The following is a 16032-nucleotide window of genomic DNA, read 5'->3' on the forward strand; positions in this document are numbered from 1 at the left end:
CTGCTTGTATTCCTGCTCTCGCTGTCTCTCTCTGTCAAATAAATAAATAAAATCTTTAAAAAAAAAAAAAAAAAAGACAGGGGCGTTTCAGCAAGGACACCACAGAGGTGAAGAGGGAAGCTGTGTGGCTACCCAGGGAAAGAGCGTTCCCCCTGAAATGGAGATGGGCCCAGTGTGAACCACGAGAGGCCAGTATGCTGGAGCAGGGGAAGCATGGGGAAGAGGAGATGGACCCAAGAGCTAACAGGGGTCAGATCGTATAGGGTTACGTTGTGTTTGTAAGAGCTTTGGTTTTCACCACAAGAGAGATGGGAGCCTTTGGAGTGTTGGGAACAGAAGAGGGACATGATCTGACTTTGGCTTTCAGAGCATCATCTCAGAGCCCCACTGTGTCTTTGTCTCCCCTCCCCCACCCCACCCGCAGGCGCCCAAGAAGGAGCTGCAGAATGGCGTCATACGGGGCTACCAGATTGGCTACAGGGAGAACAGCCCTGGCAGCAACGGACAGTATAGCATCGTGGAGATGAAAGCCACTGGGGACAGTGAGGTCTACACCCTGGACAACCTCAAGAAGTTCGCCCAATATGGGGTGGTGGTCCAGGCCTTCAATCGGGCTGGCACAGGGCCCTCATCCAGCGAGATCAATGCCACCACCCTGGAGGACGGTGAGGGCACAAGCATGGGGTGGGGGGTGCGAGCCAGGGCTGCCAGCGAGGACTCGGGGCCCTCCACTGCTCCTGTGCCCCGTCACAGTCCGGGGAGGCACACGGGCTCCCTGGATCACTCCATCTCCTCTTGCCCACTGGCTCCTCAAGAGATGCTGGTCCCTCGAGCACCCCCAGGCCTCTCAATCCACTGGCCAACACTCTATCCATTGCTGGCTGATGCTCTGCCCATCTGAGCCCCGCCCGTCACCCACCTGACTCTCCAGCCGTGTTGCTCCCTCATTCTGGCCCTCACTCCTCTCTCTCCCCAGGCCCTTTTCCTCTACACCCTGGTCCTGTTTCTCCTCTCTCACAACCTGCAGGTCGGAAAAGGGGCAGAACCCAAGTTACCTCTGTACTTCTGGGCTGGAACCTGTCCACTACCTATTTGAGGGGCCGGAGATGAGACAGGGGCTAAGAAATTCCAAGATCCATGTGGCGGATGCTTTAGAGCCCACTGCTTAAAACGTGATTCTTTGAGGACTAGAGAGGACTCCACACTCTGATGAGTAAATGACAGGGCCCAGTTTTCAGGAGGACAGGGTTAGGAGGAAGCAGGGGTGTGCCTGCTCCCCAAGCACAGAGAAGGGCCAGCTGTACCTGAGCCTGTGCTGGGTTGAAAGAGGAGATGTGGCCCTTGAGGCCTGCAGCCCCCAAAGAGCAGACAAAAGAAGCAGAGCGTTCTCCTAAGCTTCTTTCCTGATGCCCTAACCCAAAACCAGAGTCTGAGATTAAAACCGTTGCTGCGTCTGACCCTGCCCCAGCAGAGGGAGGGGACTCACCATCCCGAGGGCATAATGCCAACAGAATACCCAGCATTCCACCATTAGAAAGTCATTCCTTGGGGCGCCTGGGTGGCTCAGTAGGTTAAGTGTCCAACTTTTTTTTTTTTAAGATTTTACTTATTTATTTGTCAGGGAGAGAGAGAGCGAGCGAGCACGAGCAGGGGGAGCGGCAGGCAGAGGGAGAAGCAGGCTCCCCGCTGAGCAAGGAGCCTGATGCGGGACTTGATCCCTGGTCCCCGGGATCATGAGCTGAGCCAAAGGCAGATGCTTAACAGACTGAGCCACCCAGGTGTAAGCAACCAACTCTTGATCTCAGCTCAGGTCTTGATCTCAGGGTTGTGAGTTAAAGTCCTGAGTTGGGGGAGGTGGGGGGTGGGGGGAGTCATTCTGGAATTTAGGTTAAGCAATGCCTTCTCCGTAGTTCATCTTCTCTGAAAACGTAGACACCCTTGGGAGGAAGGATGCATCAGATCAGAAACACCTGGAAGTAGATTAGCTCATACCAGCGGTCCTTAACTTTGGCTGCAAATTGGAATTATCTGGGGCGCTTTAAAAAAATACCGATGCCCCGGCTTCATCTCCCAAGATTCTCATTCAGTGGCTCCAGGGCCCAAGCTGGGCTTTGGGATGAAGCACTGAGTCCCTGGGGAATGGGAGAACACAGAAAGAGGGAAAGGCACATAGCAAGCAGAGGGGCACAGAGAACCCCCGGGGGAGGGATGTGAGGGACCAGAAGACAACCAGTGCCCCTCCCCCTCCATCATTCCACACCGACTCCAGCCCTCCGTGATGCTGGCCACAGGCCTGGCTGGGGGGAGGGGATCCACCTGTTACCTCTTCACACCAGTAGTACTCATCCCAAGTGGTGCTCTAACCCAGTGGCTCTCAAACCTGAGTGTGTATCAGAACCTTCTGGAGGGCTGTAAACGGATTGCTGGGCCCTCCCCCCCACCTCCCCTCAGCTCCTGCTTTAGCCCGTTGAACTAATTTTACATTTCAGAGAAATTCCCGGGTGCTGCTGGTGCTCCTGGCACAGGGGGCACCTGCCTGTGAGATCCACAGCGCCAACAGCTAGGGCATCAACCCATAAAAGAAGCCCAGTTTCGAGGAAGCTAAGTAGCCTGTCCAGGATCACCTGTCACCTAAAGAACAGAGCCTGGGCTCAAAATCCAGGTCAGACCCTGAATCCCATACTCTTTCTCCTTCGCCCCATCGTCTCTCGCTTGGGAGCAAGGCTGGATGTAGGACCAAGTGACGCGGACCCAGGATGCCCGGGGAAGGCGTGTCCAAGGGGACAGCTGCCCCGGGCCCACACCGCCATGGCCGGCCACATACTTTCTGCCGTCCACCAGGGCCGGCCCAGGAAACAGCCAGGCCAGGCCTCCAGCAGGGCACCACCTCCCGGGCTCCGGGGGTGGGGGACCTAGAATTTCCAACAGGGAGAGATCAGCACGGGCTGTAGAGTCATTTTCAAAACAAAAGAGGAGAGAGGGAAGAAGTTTCCAGCAGCATTTGCTCAGCAGTTTTTCATACTTAATTAAGGCCCTCGTTAGCCTGTCAGATCCTGATCGTTTCCTGGCAATATTAGCACTCCTCCTGGGGTATTCAAGGGCCCCTGCTTTAGCAATAGTGTCTTTTCCATAATTATATTACCTTCATTTTGTTCGAACGGGCGATCTGTATTAGTTTATTACACTGGGTCCCTAATTACATGGTGCTTATATTTTTACACCTAAGTAATATGAAACAATAATCATTCTCAAAGAGGATTGTTAGGATGATGTATTATCGTTTAAATGCTCATAAAAATTAGAGTTGCCTCTTGTGGGGCAATGGGATCTAATCACCTTCCATCCAGCATGTGCCTCCTTTCTCCCTCTCAGAGCAAAGCAGACATGGCCTTTCCCTTTGGCCCCAGGTCCTAGGAAGCCAGCAGGAAGTGCCACCAAAGCTCTCCCCAACCAAGGTGGCTCCTGGAGCCTGGCGTCCCTGCCGGCTGCCATCTCAGAAAGAGTGACCTGCCCCAGGGCCAACCCTGGGGTGTAGGACTTAGGTTAGCTCCACGGTAGCTCTCCAGTGGGGAGGGTTGGAGGCAGGATGGGCCATCTAAGTTGGTCTCAGAAGTGTTTTCTCATCATCTGAGGCATTTTGATGTGTTCATGTGCAGGGACAAAGGTGTAATGGTCCCAGAAACCCTAAAGGTGTATATGAAACCCCTTCTCCCCTTTACCCAGGTGAAGGGACCACTTCCTTCTTTTCCTTCCCTTCAGCTTGGCATAAGGACACAAGGGGCCCGAGAGCCAGGCTGGGCTTAGACCACCTGGTCGGATGCCACATAGGGGCCAGCAGCCATCAGATAAGACCCAGGGCTGGCCTGGAGACCTTCCAGGCTCTGTAACCTTCAGCGTAGGTGGACTCCCTGGGCTGTGGTGCCCACTGGTGGATCCCCATGGGGTCATGCCTGGAGTTCATCACATTGTGCCCTCAGCATCCACGGATGTCGGCCTGTACCCCCTGACCGGGCCCTTCCCTTCTCGCCCCACCCCCTGCAGTGCCCAGCCAGCCCCCCGAGAATGTCCGGGCCCTGTCCATCACCTCCGATGTGGCTGTCATCTCCTGGTCGGAGCCCCCACGCAGCACGCTCAATGGAGTCCTCAAAGGCTATCGGGTCATCTTCTGGTCACTCTATGTGGATGGGGGTGAGTCTGCCAGGAGTGACGGCCTAGTCTCGGGGGGAGAGGCGCAGGCTACATGGGGGTCTGTGTCCACGCTGAGCTGAGCATCTTCCCCTGGGGTGTCAAGTGGAGGTCCAACCCCCTCTTCTGCACATGCTATCCCGGCCAGAGCCGGGGCCAGTGTGGGTGGCAGAATACATGGTCACCTCTGTGCTGGGGGAGGGACACCAGCTGCTCCTAGACGGCAGTGTGTTTGGGAATGACTGGAGGTGTGATGGGGTGGCTGTGCTTTTCTGATGTAATGTGTGGATCTTAGGCAGAGTCCCAGCAGGGACCAGTTGGCACACTCAGACGGGCCGATTGAAGAGTTTCACGAAGGCACTTCTTTCAGAGGGGTCTGGGGCGAGCGTGGGGCACCTGGGACTAGTCATCATCACCGAGGCCAGAAGGGGCAAAAGGAGGAAGCAGGGTTACCAGAAGCTGGGGAGGAGGGGGGTGCAGCACCCCTTGGCCGGGCAGCGAGACAAGTAGTCTGTGCAGATGAGCTGCCCAGGACCCGGAGAAGAGCAGGAAGTGGAGCTGGGGTAGGAATGGCAGAGGGACAAAACCCAAGACAGTGGTCCAGCCCCGGGGGTGCCTTCCTTGCCCTGGGATGCACTGGTCCAAACCGCCGTGTGCAGCCCCACAAACACACCAAGCCCCTGCCTGCTGGGGCACACGGGAGCCTTGCGGTGACCGGGGAAGCCTGCGCTTGTACAAGCCAGAGGCCCAGCATCCCAAAGCATGGAGATGTCCTACTGGGGGACCACAACAGGCCACAGTGAGCTTAGCTCCCGGGATCCTGAGCTTTCTGCCACCAGCCCCCTCACCCTCCCTTCTCCCCTGGAGGATCCGGAGCTCCGGCTCATGGTCATTTCTGCAAGGCAGTTGCCCTCCCCTTCTCCCCCCGCCCCCCCGCATTGTGCTGTGCCCAGATGCACTGCCACCAGAACATGCCTTTCCCTGCCATCACCGCCACTGTCTCCTCCAAAAGCACGGTGGCCTGGGGCTCAGGGGTGGGATCCCGGGAGGTGTCCCCAGTTCATATGCTGTGAGATAGCATCACCTATTTGTGCTGCGTCAGATAAGGGGTGGTCCCTCGTTTTCCAGAACTTGCTTCCTCTTTTCTAAGCCCACGGTGTTCCTAGCTCAGCCCCTTCAGGTAAGGAAGGTATTGGCCTCTCTCATCTCCAAAGGCACCTGGCCTGTTGGCCATACTGACCTGCTTTTGGGTCTTTCTCTGGCTCCAGTCCTGGACAAGACTACCTGGTGTCTGATTTCCTAAAAAAGCAGGTCCCGCTGCTCAGGTTTCTGAGGCTTCCCTCTACTGACCTGGGGTTGCCTCTGGCTGGGCATGGTGTTCTCACTCCCTGACCCCGGCATACCGCTGCCCTCCCGTGGCCGGGCCCTCTGCCCACAGCAGGGCCCCAGGGAGGTGCTGGGGTGGGTCTGTAGGCTTCCACAAAGCCTGTCCTCAGCCAGTGTCCAGGCCTGTCTTTTTGAAAGCCCAGTGGTCCCACTGGACGGCTGTCAGCTCAGGAGCCTGTCTCTTTTCCTCCTTCTAAGACCCTGGCCTTCCCGGGGGACCCCCTCCCTAAGCTCTTTTTCAGCCTACAGTAAGTCCCTTGGCGGAGCCAGATGATGGGTCCTCACTGAGCCGGAGGAAGGCCTGGCCCTTTGTGGCGGAGGCTGTCCCCTCTACCAGCATGTCCCAGATTCTCTGCATGGGTTCTTCCTGGGGAGGGTGTCCTCAGTGGTGGGGAGAGGGGAAGGAGACTTAGCCCCTTACAGTACTGAGAGTAAGGCACGCTTGGGGTCCTTCGCATGGAGAGGGGGTTCGGTGGAGGAGGGGAAATGTGCTCGGAGAGATGGAAGTATTCCAATGAGAGGGTATTAAGTTGAATTTGGTGCAAGGTCACTGGGGCCAAGGCTGGGCATAGGCCGCTCAGCCTGGTTGGGCCACTTGGGGGGAGATGTGGCCCGGGAGCAGGGCCCCAGATCTGCCCCCATGAACCCAGAGGTCAGGCCCCCCTAGTCGCCACTACCACAGAGTGGAGGTCTGAGCCCAGTGGCGCCCAGGCTGGCAGAGGGGACAGCGGCAGGGGGACCGGGCACAGCCCACCTGGTGACACTCAGAGGCTGCTTGTCTCTGGCAGAGTGGGGCGAGATGCAGAACATCACCACCACGCGGGAGCGGGTAGAGCTGCGAGGTATGGAGAAGTTCACCAACTACAGCGTGCAGGTGCTGGCCTACACCCAAGCCGGGGACGGCGTGCGCAGCAGCGTGCTCTACATCCAGACCAAGGAGGATGGTGAGTCCTCTCTGCCACGCGCAGCCCGGCCTCGGCACCCCTGCCAGGCTCCCCCAGGGCCTGTTGCTAGCATTGCCCAAGGAGAAGGGTGACAGCAGTGCACCGTCCTGTCTCCTGTCCCTTTGAGTCATTGTAGGGCGGTTTTGGGCGCTCTGGGACCCCTCATGGGGAGACCACAGGTGACCGTAGGCGGGGGCGAGATGCTCTGGGACTCCTGCATAAACATATAAGCATACGGAGCCCACTCCCTCGGCTCCCCCTGAGGCACTAGGTCAGAGGCCAGATAAAGCCTCCCTTCCCACCTCCACCCCAAGAGCATCCTTTCTGTGGCATCCATTCCCCTGCAAGTTTCTGCCTGGTTTCCTCTGGATACAGATGGTTGGGATTGGCAGGGACGGGGAGAGGAGCATCACGCCTCACAGCTCGGGTTAGGGACTTGGCAGCCATCCTGCAGAGGCCCTGGACTCTGGTGTCCTGGGGAGGCTCTCGGGGAGAGAATGGGCTGTGCCTCCATTCGGAGCTCTGATCTTAAAGCCCTTCCCCCTGGGGCAGAACTGGAGGAAAAGCAGAGATAAGGAGCCAAACCTCCAGGGTGGGGTGACAGAGGAAGGAGGTGGGGGAGGTTGGGAGCTGAGTCAACCCAGCAGAGAAGAGGTTGGGAGACGCAGCGCTGCACACCACCAGGGGGCCTCGTTCATATGAAGCACCCCCTGCGTCCAGGAGGTGGTGTGTGTGACCATGCGCAGTTCTGGGCTCCTGCTTCCAGCCTCCACTTTCTTCCTCACCCCATCACAACACCATCACTTAGCTGATGCTTACACCTTCTGAGGCAGGTGCTCTATTTTTAAGAGTCGGTTCATGTGAAGAAGAGTGGCTGGCAGCCTGGGCACCAAAACAGCAGCTAACATCATGCCTTCCTCTCCTCGCTGCCTCGGTTTTCTCCAAGTTCCCAGGGTCTGGGTCCCTCCTGTGCGACTGGGCAGAAGCTGCTGGAGGGTTAGAGTTGCTGAGAGGAGGGTCTCAGGCTGGGAGTTTCCCAGAGCAGCCCAGTGCCCAGGGAACAGACCGGTTTAATCCAGCTCCCCACTCTCCCTAAGCCCTGCCCTTCCACTGATCGGCCCCCTTCCCCTCCTTAAGCTCGGAGCAATTAAATATTTACCAACCTGCCTGCCCTACTTTTCCTGCCATTAATCCCCCCATCAAGGTTTCCTAGGACAGCTCTGGGCAGAGCCACCTGCTCGTGTGTGTGCAGACCAAGCGGCGACCATGCTCAGAGCCTGGCCCCTTCCAGAGCTTCCGAACCACACACAAGGCACCTTCCCAGCCTCTAGATGGGAACCACTGCTCCCCCACCCCGCCCCGACGCCTAGCATCCTGTGCTGATGCAGGATCTGAGCAATAAGCTCCCCGACGTGTTTGACAAAGGTGGGGCCCCACGAGGGAATCCGAGAGAATCCGAAGGTCCAAGAGCATCATCCCTCCCCGCAAGGAGCTTTCTACCTCTCGCTTTAGAGATGCCTCCAGAGCTACACACAGGGATGCGCGCAGCCAGAGAATGGGGCCCCACAGGTGGCTCTGCGGAGCAAAGGGGTGCTGGTAGGCACAGCAGAAGAGCGTGGCCCAGCCCTGCCCATTATTGGCCAGTCGCTTAACCTTCCTGAGCCTGTTTCCTCGTGATAAAATGAGGACAGAGAGGCTCATCAAGTTGTTGTAAGAAGCAAGTTAGCTGTAAAATCCTTCCTAAAACGTGCAGTGCTAGCAAATGGCAGGGTCCTACTAGCTACCAAGGTGCTGGCCATGAAATGACCACTTTGGGTGGACCCAGGCACCCCTGAGGGATTAAGTGCCCCCCAAAAGGGAGGCCCAGGCCAGAAGGAAGCCACTGTCAGACGAGGTCGCTTCCAGAACTGCAGCCACACTAGACATAGTATGTGTAGTCATAAGCATGACCGAGCCTTTCCAAGAGCCCAGTGAGGTACCTATCATGTCCATTTTAGAGGTGAGAAAAGTGAGGCCTAGTGAGCTAAAGCAACTTGCTAAAGGTCATGCAGCTCATTGTAGGAGGCGAATCAAGGCCTTCTTGCCTCCAAATCTTCTCTACTTTCCATTGCATCCCTATAGCAGACAGGAAGCTTTTGGTTGTGAGTAATACAACTAAAAAAAGATTTAACTAGTAAGTGTATTTATTATCACACATACCAAGGAGTCTTGAGGAGGGCAGCTCCAAGGTTGCTTAACCCAGTGGGCCCCATCCTTCTGCTCTGCCCTCCTCAGCGTGTCAGGTGTCCCTCCCGTGATCTCCAAATGACCGCAGCTTTAGACATCACACCAGACAAGACAGAGTTCAGAGTGAGAGAAGGGGTCTCTTCCTGTGGGCATGCCTGTCTTGGGAGTGGAAAACATCTTTCCCAGAAGGCCTTCAACAGATTTACCCTCATTTCCCATTGGCCACCCTGGGGCAACGTGCCTTTTGCTAAGCCAGTCACTGAAAGGGGAATGGGATGATCGCGGCTGACTTCCCTGAGGGGTGGTAAACACCCTGGTTGTCAGTGATGGGGACAGCTTTCTCTGAGGGACAGAGGGGCATGGGTCCCTGAGCAAGAGGGAGGCTCGGTTTGCAAGGAACAGGAAAGAACAGAGGCAAATGGGCAGACAGATGAGCAGATGCCACGCCAGCACTAGCCCTACCTCCACCAGGTTCTCCCATTACCGTTCTTTCTCAGCTCGCTCAGGAAGCAGACAGGTCCACACTGCAAGCCCAGCTTGGCTGTGGGAGCTTGGAACGAAGAGCTGAAGACACTGTGATTCCCTACCCGCCCCCTCACCCCCTGCCCCAGCTCAGGATTTTGCATTCTTCCAAAGGAAAAAAAAAGATCAGGAAATGTAGAGAAAACCAAAATAGATTAAAAGGTAAAATGAAAACAAACTCAATAAATTCAAGCTCATTTCTGAAGTCCAAATCCCCCAGTCTTAACTTGGTCTCAGGCTGGCTTGGCTGGACTTGGTTCCTGAGTAACAAAGCCTCTTGCTGACGTCTCACCTCCCCAGGGAAAGTTGAGTTGGATTTTAAGCCATCTTAAAGATATTTAACTGAGGGGCGAGGCTGGACTGGACCTGGGTTTTAGGAAGGCAACTCTCACAGAAGCGAGGGGAAAGATGGCAGGAAGGGGCTGTGGGGGGTTAAGGACCAGTGTCAGAGAGGCCCCTTAGAACCTGTGGGGCATCCAGGCAGAGAAGTGGAAGGTGTGTGCTAGGGTGGCAGCTGTGAGGATGAAGGGAGGAGTGGGCACAAGCTTAAAGAAACATATCAGAAGATTTGCCCTTCCAGTAATGGTGGACTACATAACTCAAGCCCACTCTCCTTCTTGCTGAGGACACTAGGAAATCTGGATAAAATATTTTTTAAAACACTTGCTTGAAGGCATCGGTGAGCTGGCAGGACAGTGCAGAATTACTGGGCCAGGATCCAGGAGAGAGTGGAGGCCCAGGAGGTGAGCCTGGCATTTGGAACAGCTCTCCCCATGGCGGGCGGACATTTGCCGAATCTGGAGGCAGTGGCTGAGAATCTGAGAAGCACTAGAAAGACGTGAATTGGAGTCCAGGGCCTGCTGGGGTGGGCGGGTCTATCTGGTGAATCCCCCTCACTTTGAGTTGAGACCATGAGGGCAGCATGTTGGATTAAAAGTGCACCCAAAGGAGACATCTCAGCTTCAAGTCATCTCAGTCCTAGAAGTTAGACTGAGGTAGTCCCGGATTGCTAGCACCCCAGATTGCAGATACCTGCCAGAAGCAAACGTGAATTCTCCCTTTAGGAAGATTACATCATCTGAGGCCTCAAATTATTTCTACAAACAAGTTTGCAAATGATGTGTCTGGCATACAATAAAAAATAATGAGGAACACCATGAACAAAAGCCAATAGGGAAAAAAAAAAAGAGAAAGAAACAGACACAGAAACAGACCCACAAGAATTCCAAACACAGGTTTTATCAAATATGAACATTCAAATAGTTATTCTGAAAAAGATTGAAATTTTAAGAGAATTGGAGACTATCAAATGGAAAATCTAGAAACAAAAACTATTACTACCTGAAGTTAAGAACTCAGGAGATAGATTTAATAACCAATTAGATACAGCTGAAGAGATAACTAGTGAACTGGAAGTTAGGTGAGAAGACCCAAAAGAAGCTCAGAAAGAAAAATGAATGGAAAATGAAAGAGCAAGTAGCAGATATAGAACAGTGATTTTCAAACTTGACTGTGCATACAAATCACTTGGGGGTCATGTTAAAATTCAGATTCTGATTTGGTAGGTCTAGGGTGGAACCTGAGATTTTGCATTTCTAACATGCTCCCAGGTGACGCTGCTGCCGACCAATGGACCACATTCTGAATATCAAGGACATAGAGGATGTGAGAAGAAGTCTCAAAGAAGAGGAGAAAGAGAATGGGGCAGAAGATAAAATGCCTGAAAACTTTTCAAAACTGAGGAAAGACCTCAATCCCCAAATCAAGAAGCTCTACGAACTCCGCAGGTGATGACTTAAGGAAGTCCACACCTAGGCTCATCCAAATAAAGCCACTAAACAGGAAACACAGAAGAAAATTCTTAAAAGCAACTAGAAGGAAAAAGACCAGTTACTTTCATGGGACCAACAATTAGATCAGTGGCTAATTTGTCAGAAACAATGAAAACAAACAAACAATGGAAGCCAGAAAACAATGCAGTGGTATAAAGTATGTAAGAGAAATAGTTATCAACCTATGATTTTATACCAAGCCAGAATATCCTCCAAGATTAAAATGAAATAAAGATATTTTCAGACAAACAAGAACTGAGAGACTTTACCACCAACGTGCCTGCTTTAGAGAAATATTAAAGGGTATTCTTTAGCTAGAAGGAAAATGATCCCAGGTAGGAGCTCAGTGATGCAAGGAGGAAAGAGCAATTAAATGGGGAATATATGGGTAAATCTCCATTAATATTGACTGCATAAAATGATGTGATATTAGAGTGATATTATCTCAGGGAGAGCCTAAAATACATACATAATTAAAATATACAACAATGGCATATAAATTGGGAGAGGGTAAATGGAAGTTCTAAGTCCCTTGCATTGTCAGAGAAAAAAAAAGTACCAATTAATGATGTTAGACTTTGGTAAGTTAAAGATTCACATTGAATAACCCCCAAAAGTGGTGAAAGGCTGTCTAATAACCAGCTAATAGGGGAAATAAAGTATTTTTTTAAAATACTCAATCCAAAAAAAGGCACAAAAGGAAATAAAAAGAAAAACAGGCTAGGTGGGACAAACAAAGTATTTAGTAAGGTGAGGTATTTAAGCTCAAATACATAAGTAATTGCATTAAGGATAAATTGACTAAATTATTCAATGAAAAGACAAAGACTGTCAGACTAGCTAGCAATGAAACAAAACCCAAATATGTGCTGTTTATACTAAACACCTAAAACATAAAGGTATGGAAAGGTGCAATGTGAAAGGAATACATAAAAGACATACCACGCAAAACCGAGAGAAAACTGGAATATCAGCATCAGATGCAGTATGCTCTAAGGCAGAAAGCATCATTAGACATACAGAAGGACACTGTTACGATAGAAGACCCAACTTACTAGCCAAATAAAACAGTCCCGAATTTGTTGAACCCAATAACATCACCTCAAGACTGCAAAAATAGACAAACCCACAATCCTGGGAGAGATTTCAACATACCCCTCTCAGTTGCAACTGAGAAAAAAAAGTATGCAAGGACAGAAAAAATCTGAACACCACAGTTAGCACACCTGCCCCAGTGGACCCCCCATGGTCCCCTGCACTCCACAGCTGCAGAGTACTAGCAGGGGTGGGATGGCGGGGCTGTATCCATGAGGGAGGGCTTGGGCCCCTGGATGGATGGTGATGATGGATCATTATTTTATGTAGCCTAGAATTGTTGACCACTTACTAGATTTTTAAAAAAAAATTGTGATAGGTAGAAGCTAAGAGTTGAGAGAGGGAATGCAAAAAAATGATCGTCGTCCCCATTTATTGAGTGTCTTCTATAGGTCAGGAGGTGCCAGGTGCTTTTATGTTAATTAGTGCTAACCGTCACTACAAACCATTAATGTGGTTGTGATTACGTCCATCATATAGATGTGGAAACGGAGACTCGGGAGGCAAAGTAAGTTGAGCAGGATGCCATGACTGTCCTCAAAGGAACATAAAGCTCCCAGGAGGGAAGCCAAGTACACGACAATACAAGGGAGAGATGAGGGGACCTGAAAACAGGAAGCTTCCAGTCTCCCAAGCAGAGCCCCGGCGTCCCAGCTGGGCCAGGCAGGCCCAGAGAGATGGGGGCAGTGGGAGGGCAGAATCCATATGAATTGGGATCCCCTTAGGATGAATTTCCCAGCCAATTCTCAGATAGACTTTCCCTCCTGCAAACCGAAAGGGCCTAGCCAGCAGGCCGTTGGCTGACCACCAACTCCTGACCCTTAGGAGGAGGCCCGCTCTGTGAGTCTCTGGAGCCCCCCGCCTCAAAGAGCTCACAGGCCAAAGAGCAAAGTGACCAGTATATTTGCCTGGCCCATATATAAGCAACCAGTCGAGCATTGAGGCAGGAAGCACATTAAGGTTGTAGAAATCAAGGTGAATTCCCCATGGGTTCTGTTTCTCTCTGGAGTATCCTAAGTCCTTGGTTCTGACCAAACAGTTCTGAAGCTGACCATTCCCAGTGCTTCCATCTCAGAGATTTTGTTACAAGCCCCAAATGATCACCTTTCTCCTCACCTGCTGGAACCTCCCCCTTTAAGCCATAGCTCAAGGATACCTCCTCCAGGAAGCTCTCCAAGATTGATCCGCCTCTCTTCCCCCCCTTGCATTCTTTCCCAAAGGTGGAGCTCCTTTCTCTAAACTGACCTGGCCTTCTCCCTATTCAGTTCCAGGTCCCCCTGCTGGCATCAAAGCTGTCCCTTCCTCCGCCAGCAGTGTGGTCGTGTCTTGGCTCCCGCCAGCCAAGCCCAATGGGGTGATCCGCAAGTACACCATCTTCTGCTCCAGCCCTGGGTCTGGCCAGCCGGTAAGTAGGCCCAGGGTTGAATGAGGAGGGGGACAGGAGAAAGGGAAAAGTTCTCTGAAGATCAGTGGGCATCCAGGCCAAACCCGCAGGCTACTTACATCTGTGTTTCTACCTGAATTGATGGATAAGAATGGACACTGGTCACCCAAGAGTAGCTGAAGCCTTACCCAGTGTCCATCTCGGGTCAGTCCTCTGTTCCAGGGGCTGCAAGGTTGTTACAAGTCCTGGAGGCTTCTTTGAGTCAGGGGTCACAACTAAACAGATGTGAAAGGGAGATCAAGGCCTCGACTCTCCTGGTCTGGCTGACCAAGGAAGCCCCTAGAGGGCCCCAGAGCTGTTGACTGGGGCCTGCCTGGTCCATGGCCTTTGGACATGAACCACTCTCCAGCATGAATGGTCTGGGCTTGGACGGCTGCTGGAGCTCTGCCCTGAGTGGCCTCCTCAGCATGGAGCCTGCTAAAGGGAGGAGAAAAGATGGCAGACAGCTGAGGGGAGGCAAGAGCATCTCTCTCTCTGGGCCAGAGCTGGGCCTCACTGTTGGGGAGAAGACTCAGACTCCAATATCTGCCCAAACCTGGGAATTCAGTGCAGGCAGCTGGCCCCTGCCCCTCCACTGGGTGCTCAGAGGGGCCCCACGGAGAGGGAAGAGAGGATGAGGGTGGGTGCAGTCTATGCACCCATGTCCCACAGTCTGCATCCTTCCCTCTGCCTTTCCTGATCTCCAGCCACTCAACCACCGAGTTCTGCTGGGTGACTACCCTGGAGCACATCTGTGCTAGCTACGCGAGCAGGTGCACCTGTCCTCAGGGGGGTGTCCAGTCCAGTGGGGGGGTGGAAGGGCACACCCGGAGGGGGGCCTGGGAGTACTATCCCAGAGATGTGCTCAGGACATCTCAGGCGGGGAGCAAGGAGCAGGAGGAGGCCAGCTTCCCCCTCCACAAGTAGCTCGTGATGGGCGGCAGCCCGAGCATCTGCAGATGAGCTCCTGGTGGCCGGGAACGCTGCCCTGAAATTGCTCGGTAACTGTGCCATGTCCTCCTCCACTCGGCTTTCCTGTGGTCTTTCTGAATTACCCTCTGAGCCGTAGGTGGCCCAGCACCGCGCCAGGGAGGCCAGAGTTCTATCACCAGAGGGAAAGCCCAGAAATATCTTTTCAGGGACTCTGTGTCCTCCCCTCCATCCTCACAGACACTATGCAGAGAAGTGAGCATACAGCTCCGTGAATTTTCACAGCACCCGGGGCAAGCAGACCCAGAGCAGGGAACACAACATTACAACCCCCCAGAGGACCTCCTTGTGCTTCTTCCGGTCACCACCTTACCCCTCCCCAGCCAGGATGACAACCATCCTGACTTCAGAGTAGTGTCGCCTCTTTTCACAGGTTATATAAGCGAAGTCGTACCGTTTATCTGGCTTCTCTTACTCAACATTGTTTTGAATTTGTGGCTTTCATCCATACTGTTGTGCGTGGTTATAGATCATTCACTGTCATTTCTGTACGGGTTTCAGCCGCGTGTGTATATAGAATTGTTTTATCCAGTTTGTTGCCCGTGGATAGGCATTTGGGTGGATTTCAGCTTGGAGCTGTTACATACGGTGCTGCTGTGTGCGTCTTCGCACGTGTCTCCTGGTGCTCGCGTGCATGCGTGCTTGTTGAGTGTGTACCCATGAGAGGAACCACCGAGCCATGGGGTCTGCACGTGAGAATGTGCTGCCATCGTTGGGTGGTTGTGCCAGTTTTCCAATCAGCGTTTTAGCCATGCTGTCTGCCCCTTTCCCCTGTCCCCCGATCCTGCGCGCGTGCGCACACACACGTGCATTCTAAGTTCCCCACCGTTCTGGACACCTGCTGTGCCTTTTCACAGCTCACACCTCCGCCTAGGCTGACCCCTGCCGTGGCATGCCCTTCATCCTCTGTCATACGCTGACTGCATCAGATGGCAACTAGCTATTCACTTCTCTGTCTCCTGCACTGGTCCGTGGGGCCCCTCAAGGACAGGGGCAGCATCTTTTCACCTCTGGGTCCCCAGCTGCCCAACACTGTGCCTGAAACATCACTGTCACTAAATACATGTTTGATGAACGAATTACCAGCAGCCTGGCAATTGTAAAGCCTTAGACATTGGGCAAGTTTCCCTTGGTAAATTGATGGGAGAGGGTACTCATTCCCGAGCTTGGCTTTGTGCAGTCATCTCCTCCTCTGCCAATGAAGCCTTTCAAAGGAGCGCTGCATCCTCATTAACTCAGGCTTAGGAGCCCCCAGTCAGCTGGCTGGGGGCCTCTCTCCCAGGCCCCAGAACAGAGCTCCTGGTGCCCAGCCCCTGCTGGAGACCCCGGGCCATGTCCTCTCTCCTGGAGAGAGTCCCCATGGGACAGTGTCCCACCAGGGGCCAGCCACCTTGTGGGGTAGGGACTGCCTCAGTGAGGGACCCAGGGA

At 53.3% G+C, this 16032-nt stretch overlaps 1 protein-coding gene across 1 annotated transcript in view; it reads left to right on the forward strand.

The window, feature by feature from the left end:
- DSCAML1 (DS cell adhesion molecule like 1) overlaps positions 1–16032 on the forward strand; it is a 322784-nt gene that overhangs the window by 288884 nt on the left and 17868 nt on the right. Inside the window, exons 15-18 of the mRNA XM_021696420.2 lie at positions 425–665; positions 4042–4188; positions 6360–6515; positions 13456–13595. Of these exons, the coding sequence (XP_021552095.2) occupies positions 425–665; positions 4042–4188; positions 6360–6515; positions 13456–13595 (684 nt within the window). The remainder of the gene's footprint in view (positions 1–424; positions 666–4041; positions 4189–6359; positions 6516–13455; positions 13596–16032) is intronic.

The sequence above is a fragment of the Neomonachus schauinslandi genome, chromosome 11 (genome assembly GCF_002201575.2).
Source record: "Neomonachus schauinslandi chromosome 11, ASM220157v2, whole genome shotgun sequence".
Taxonomy (NCBI): domain Eukaryota; kingdom Metazoa; phylum Chordata; class Mammalia; order Carnivora; family Phocidae; genus Neomonachus; species Neomonachus schauinslandi.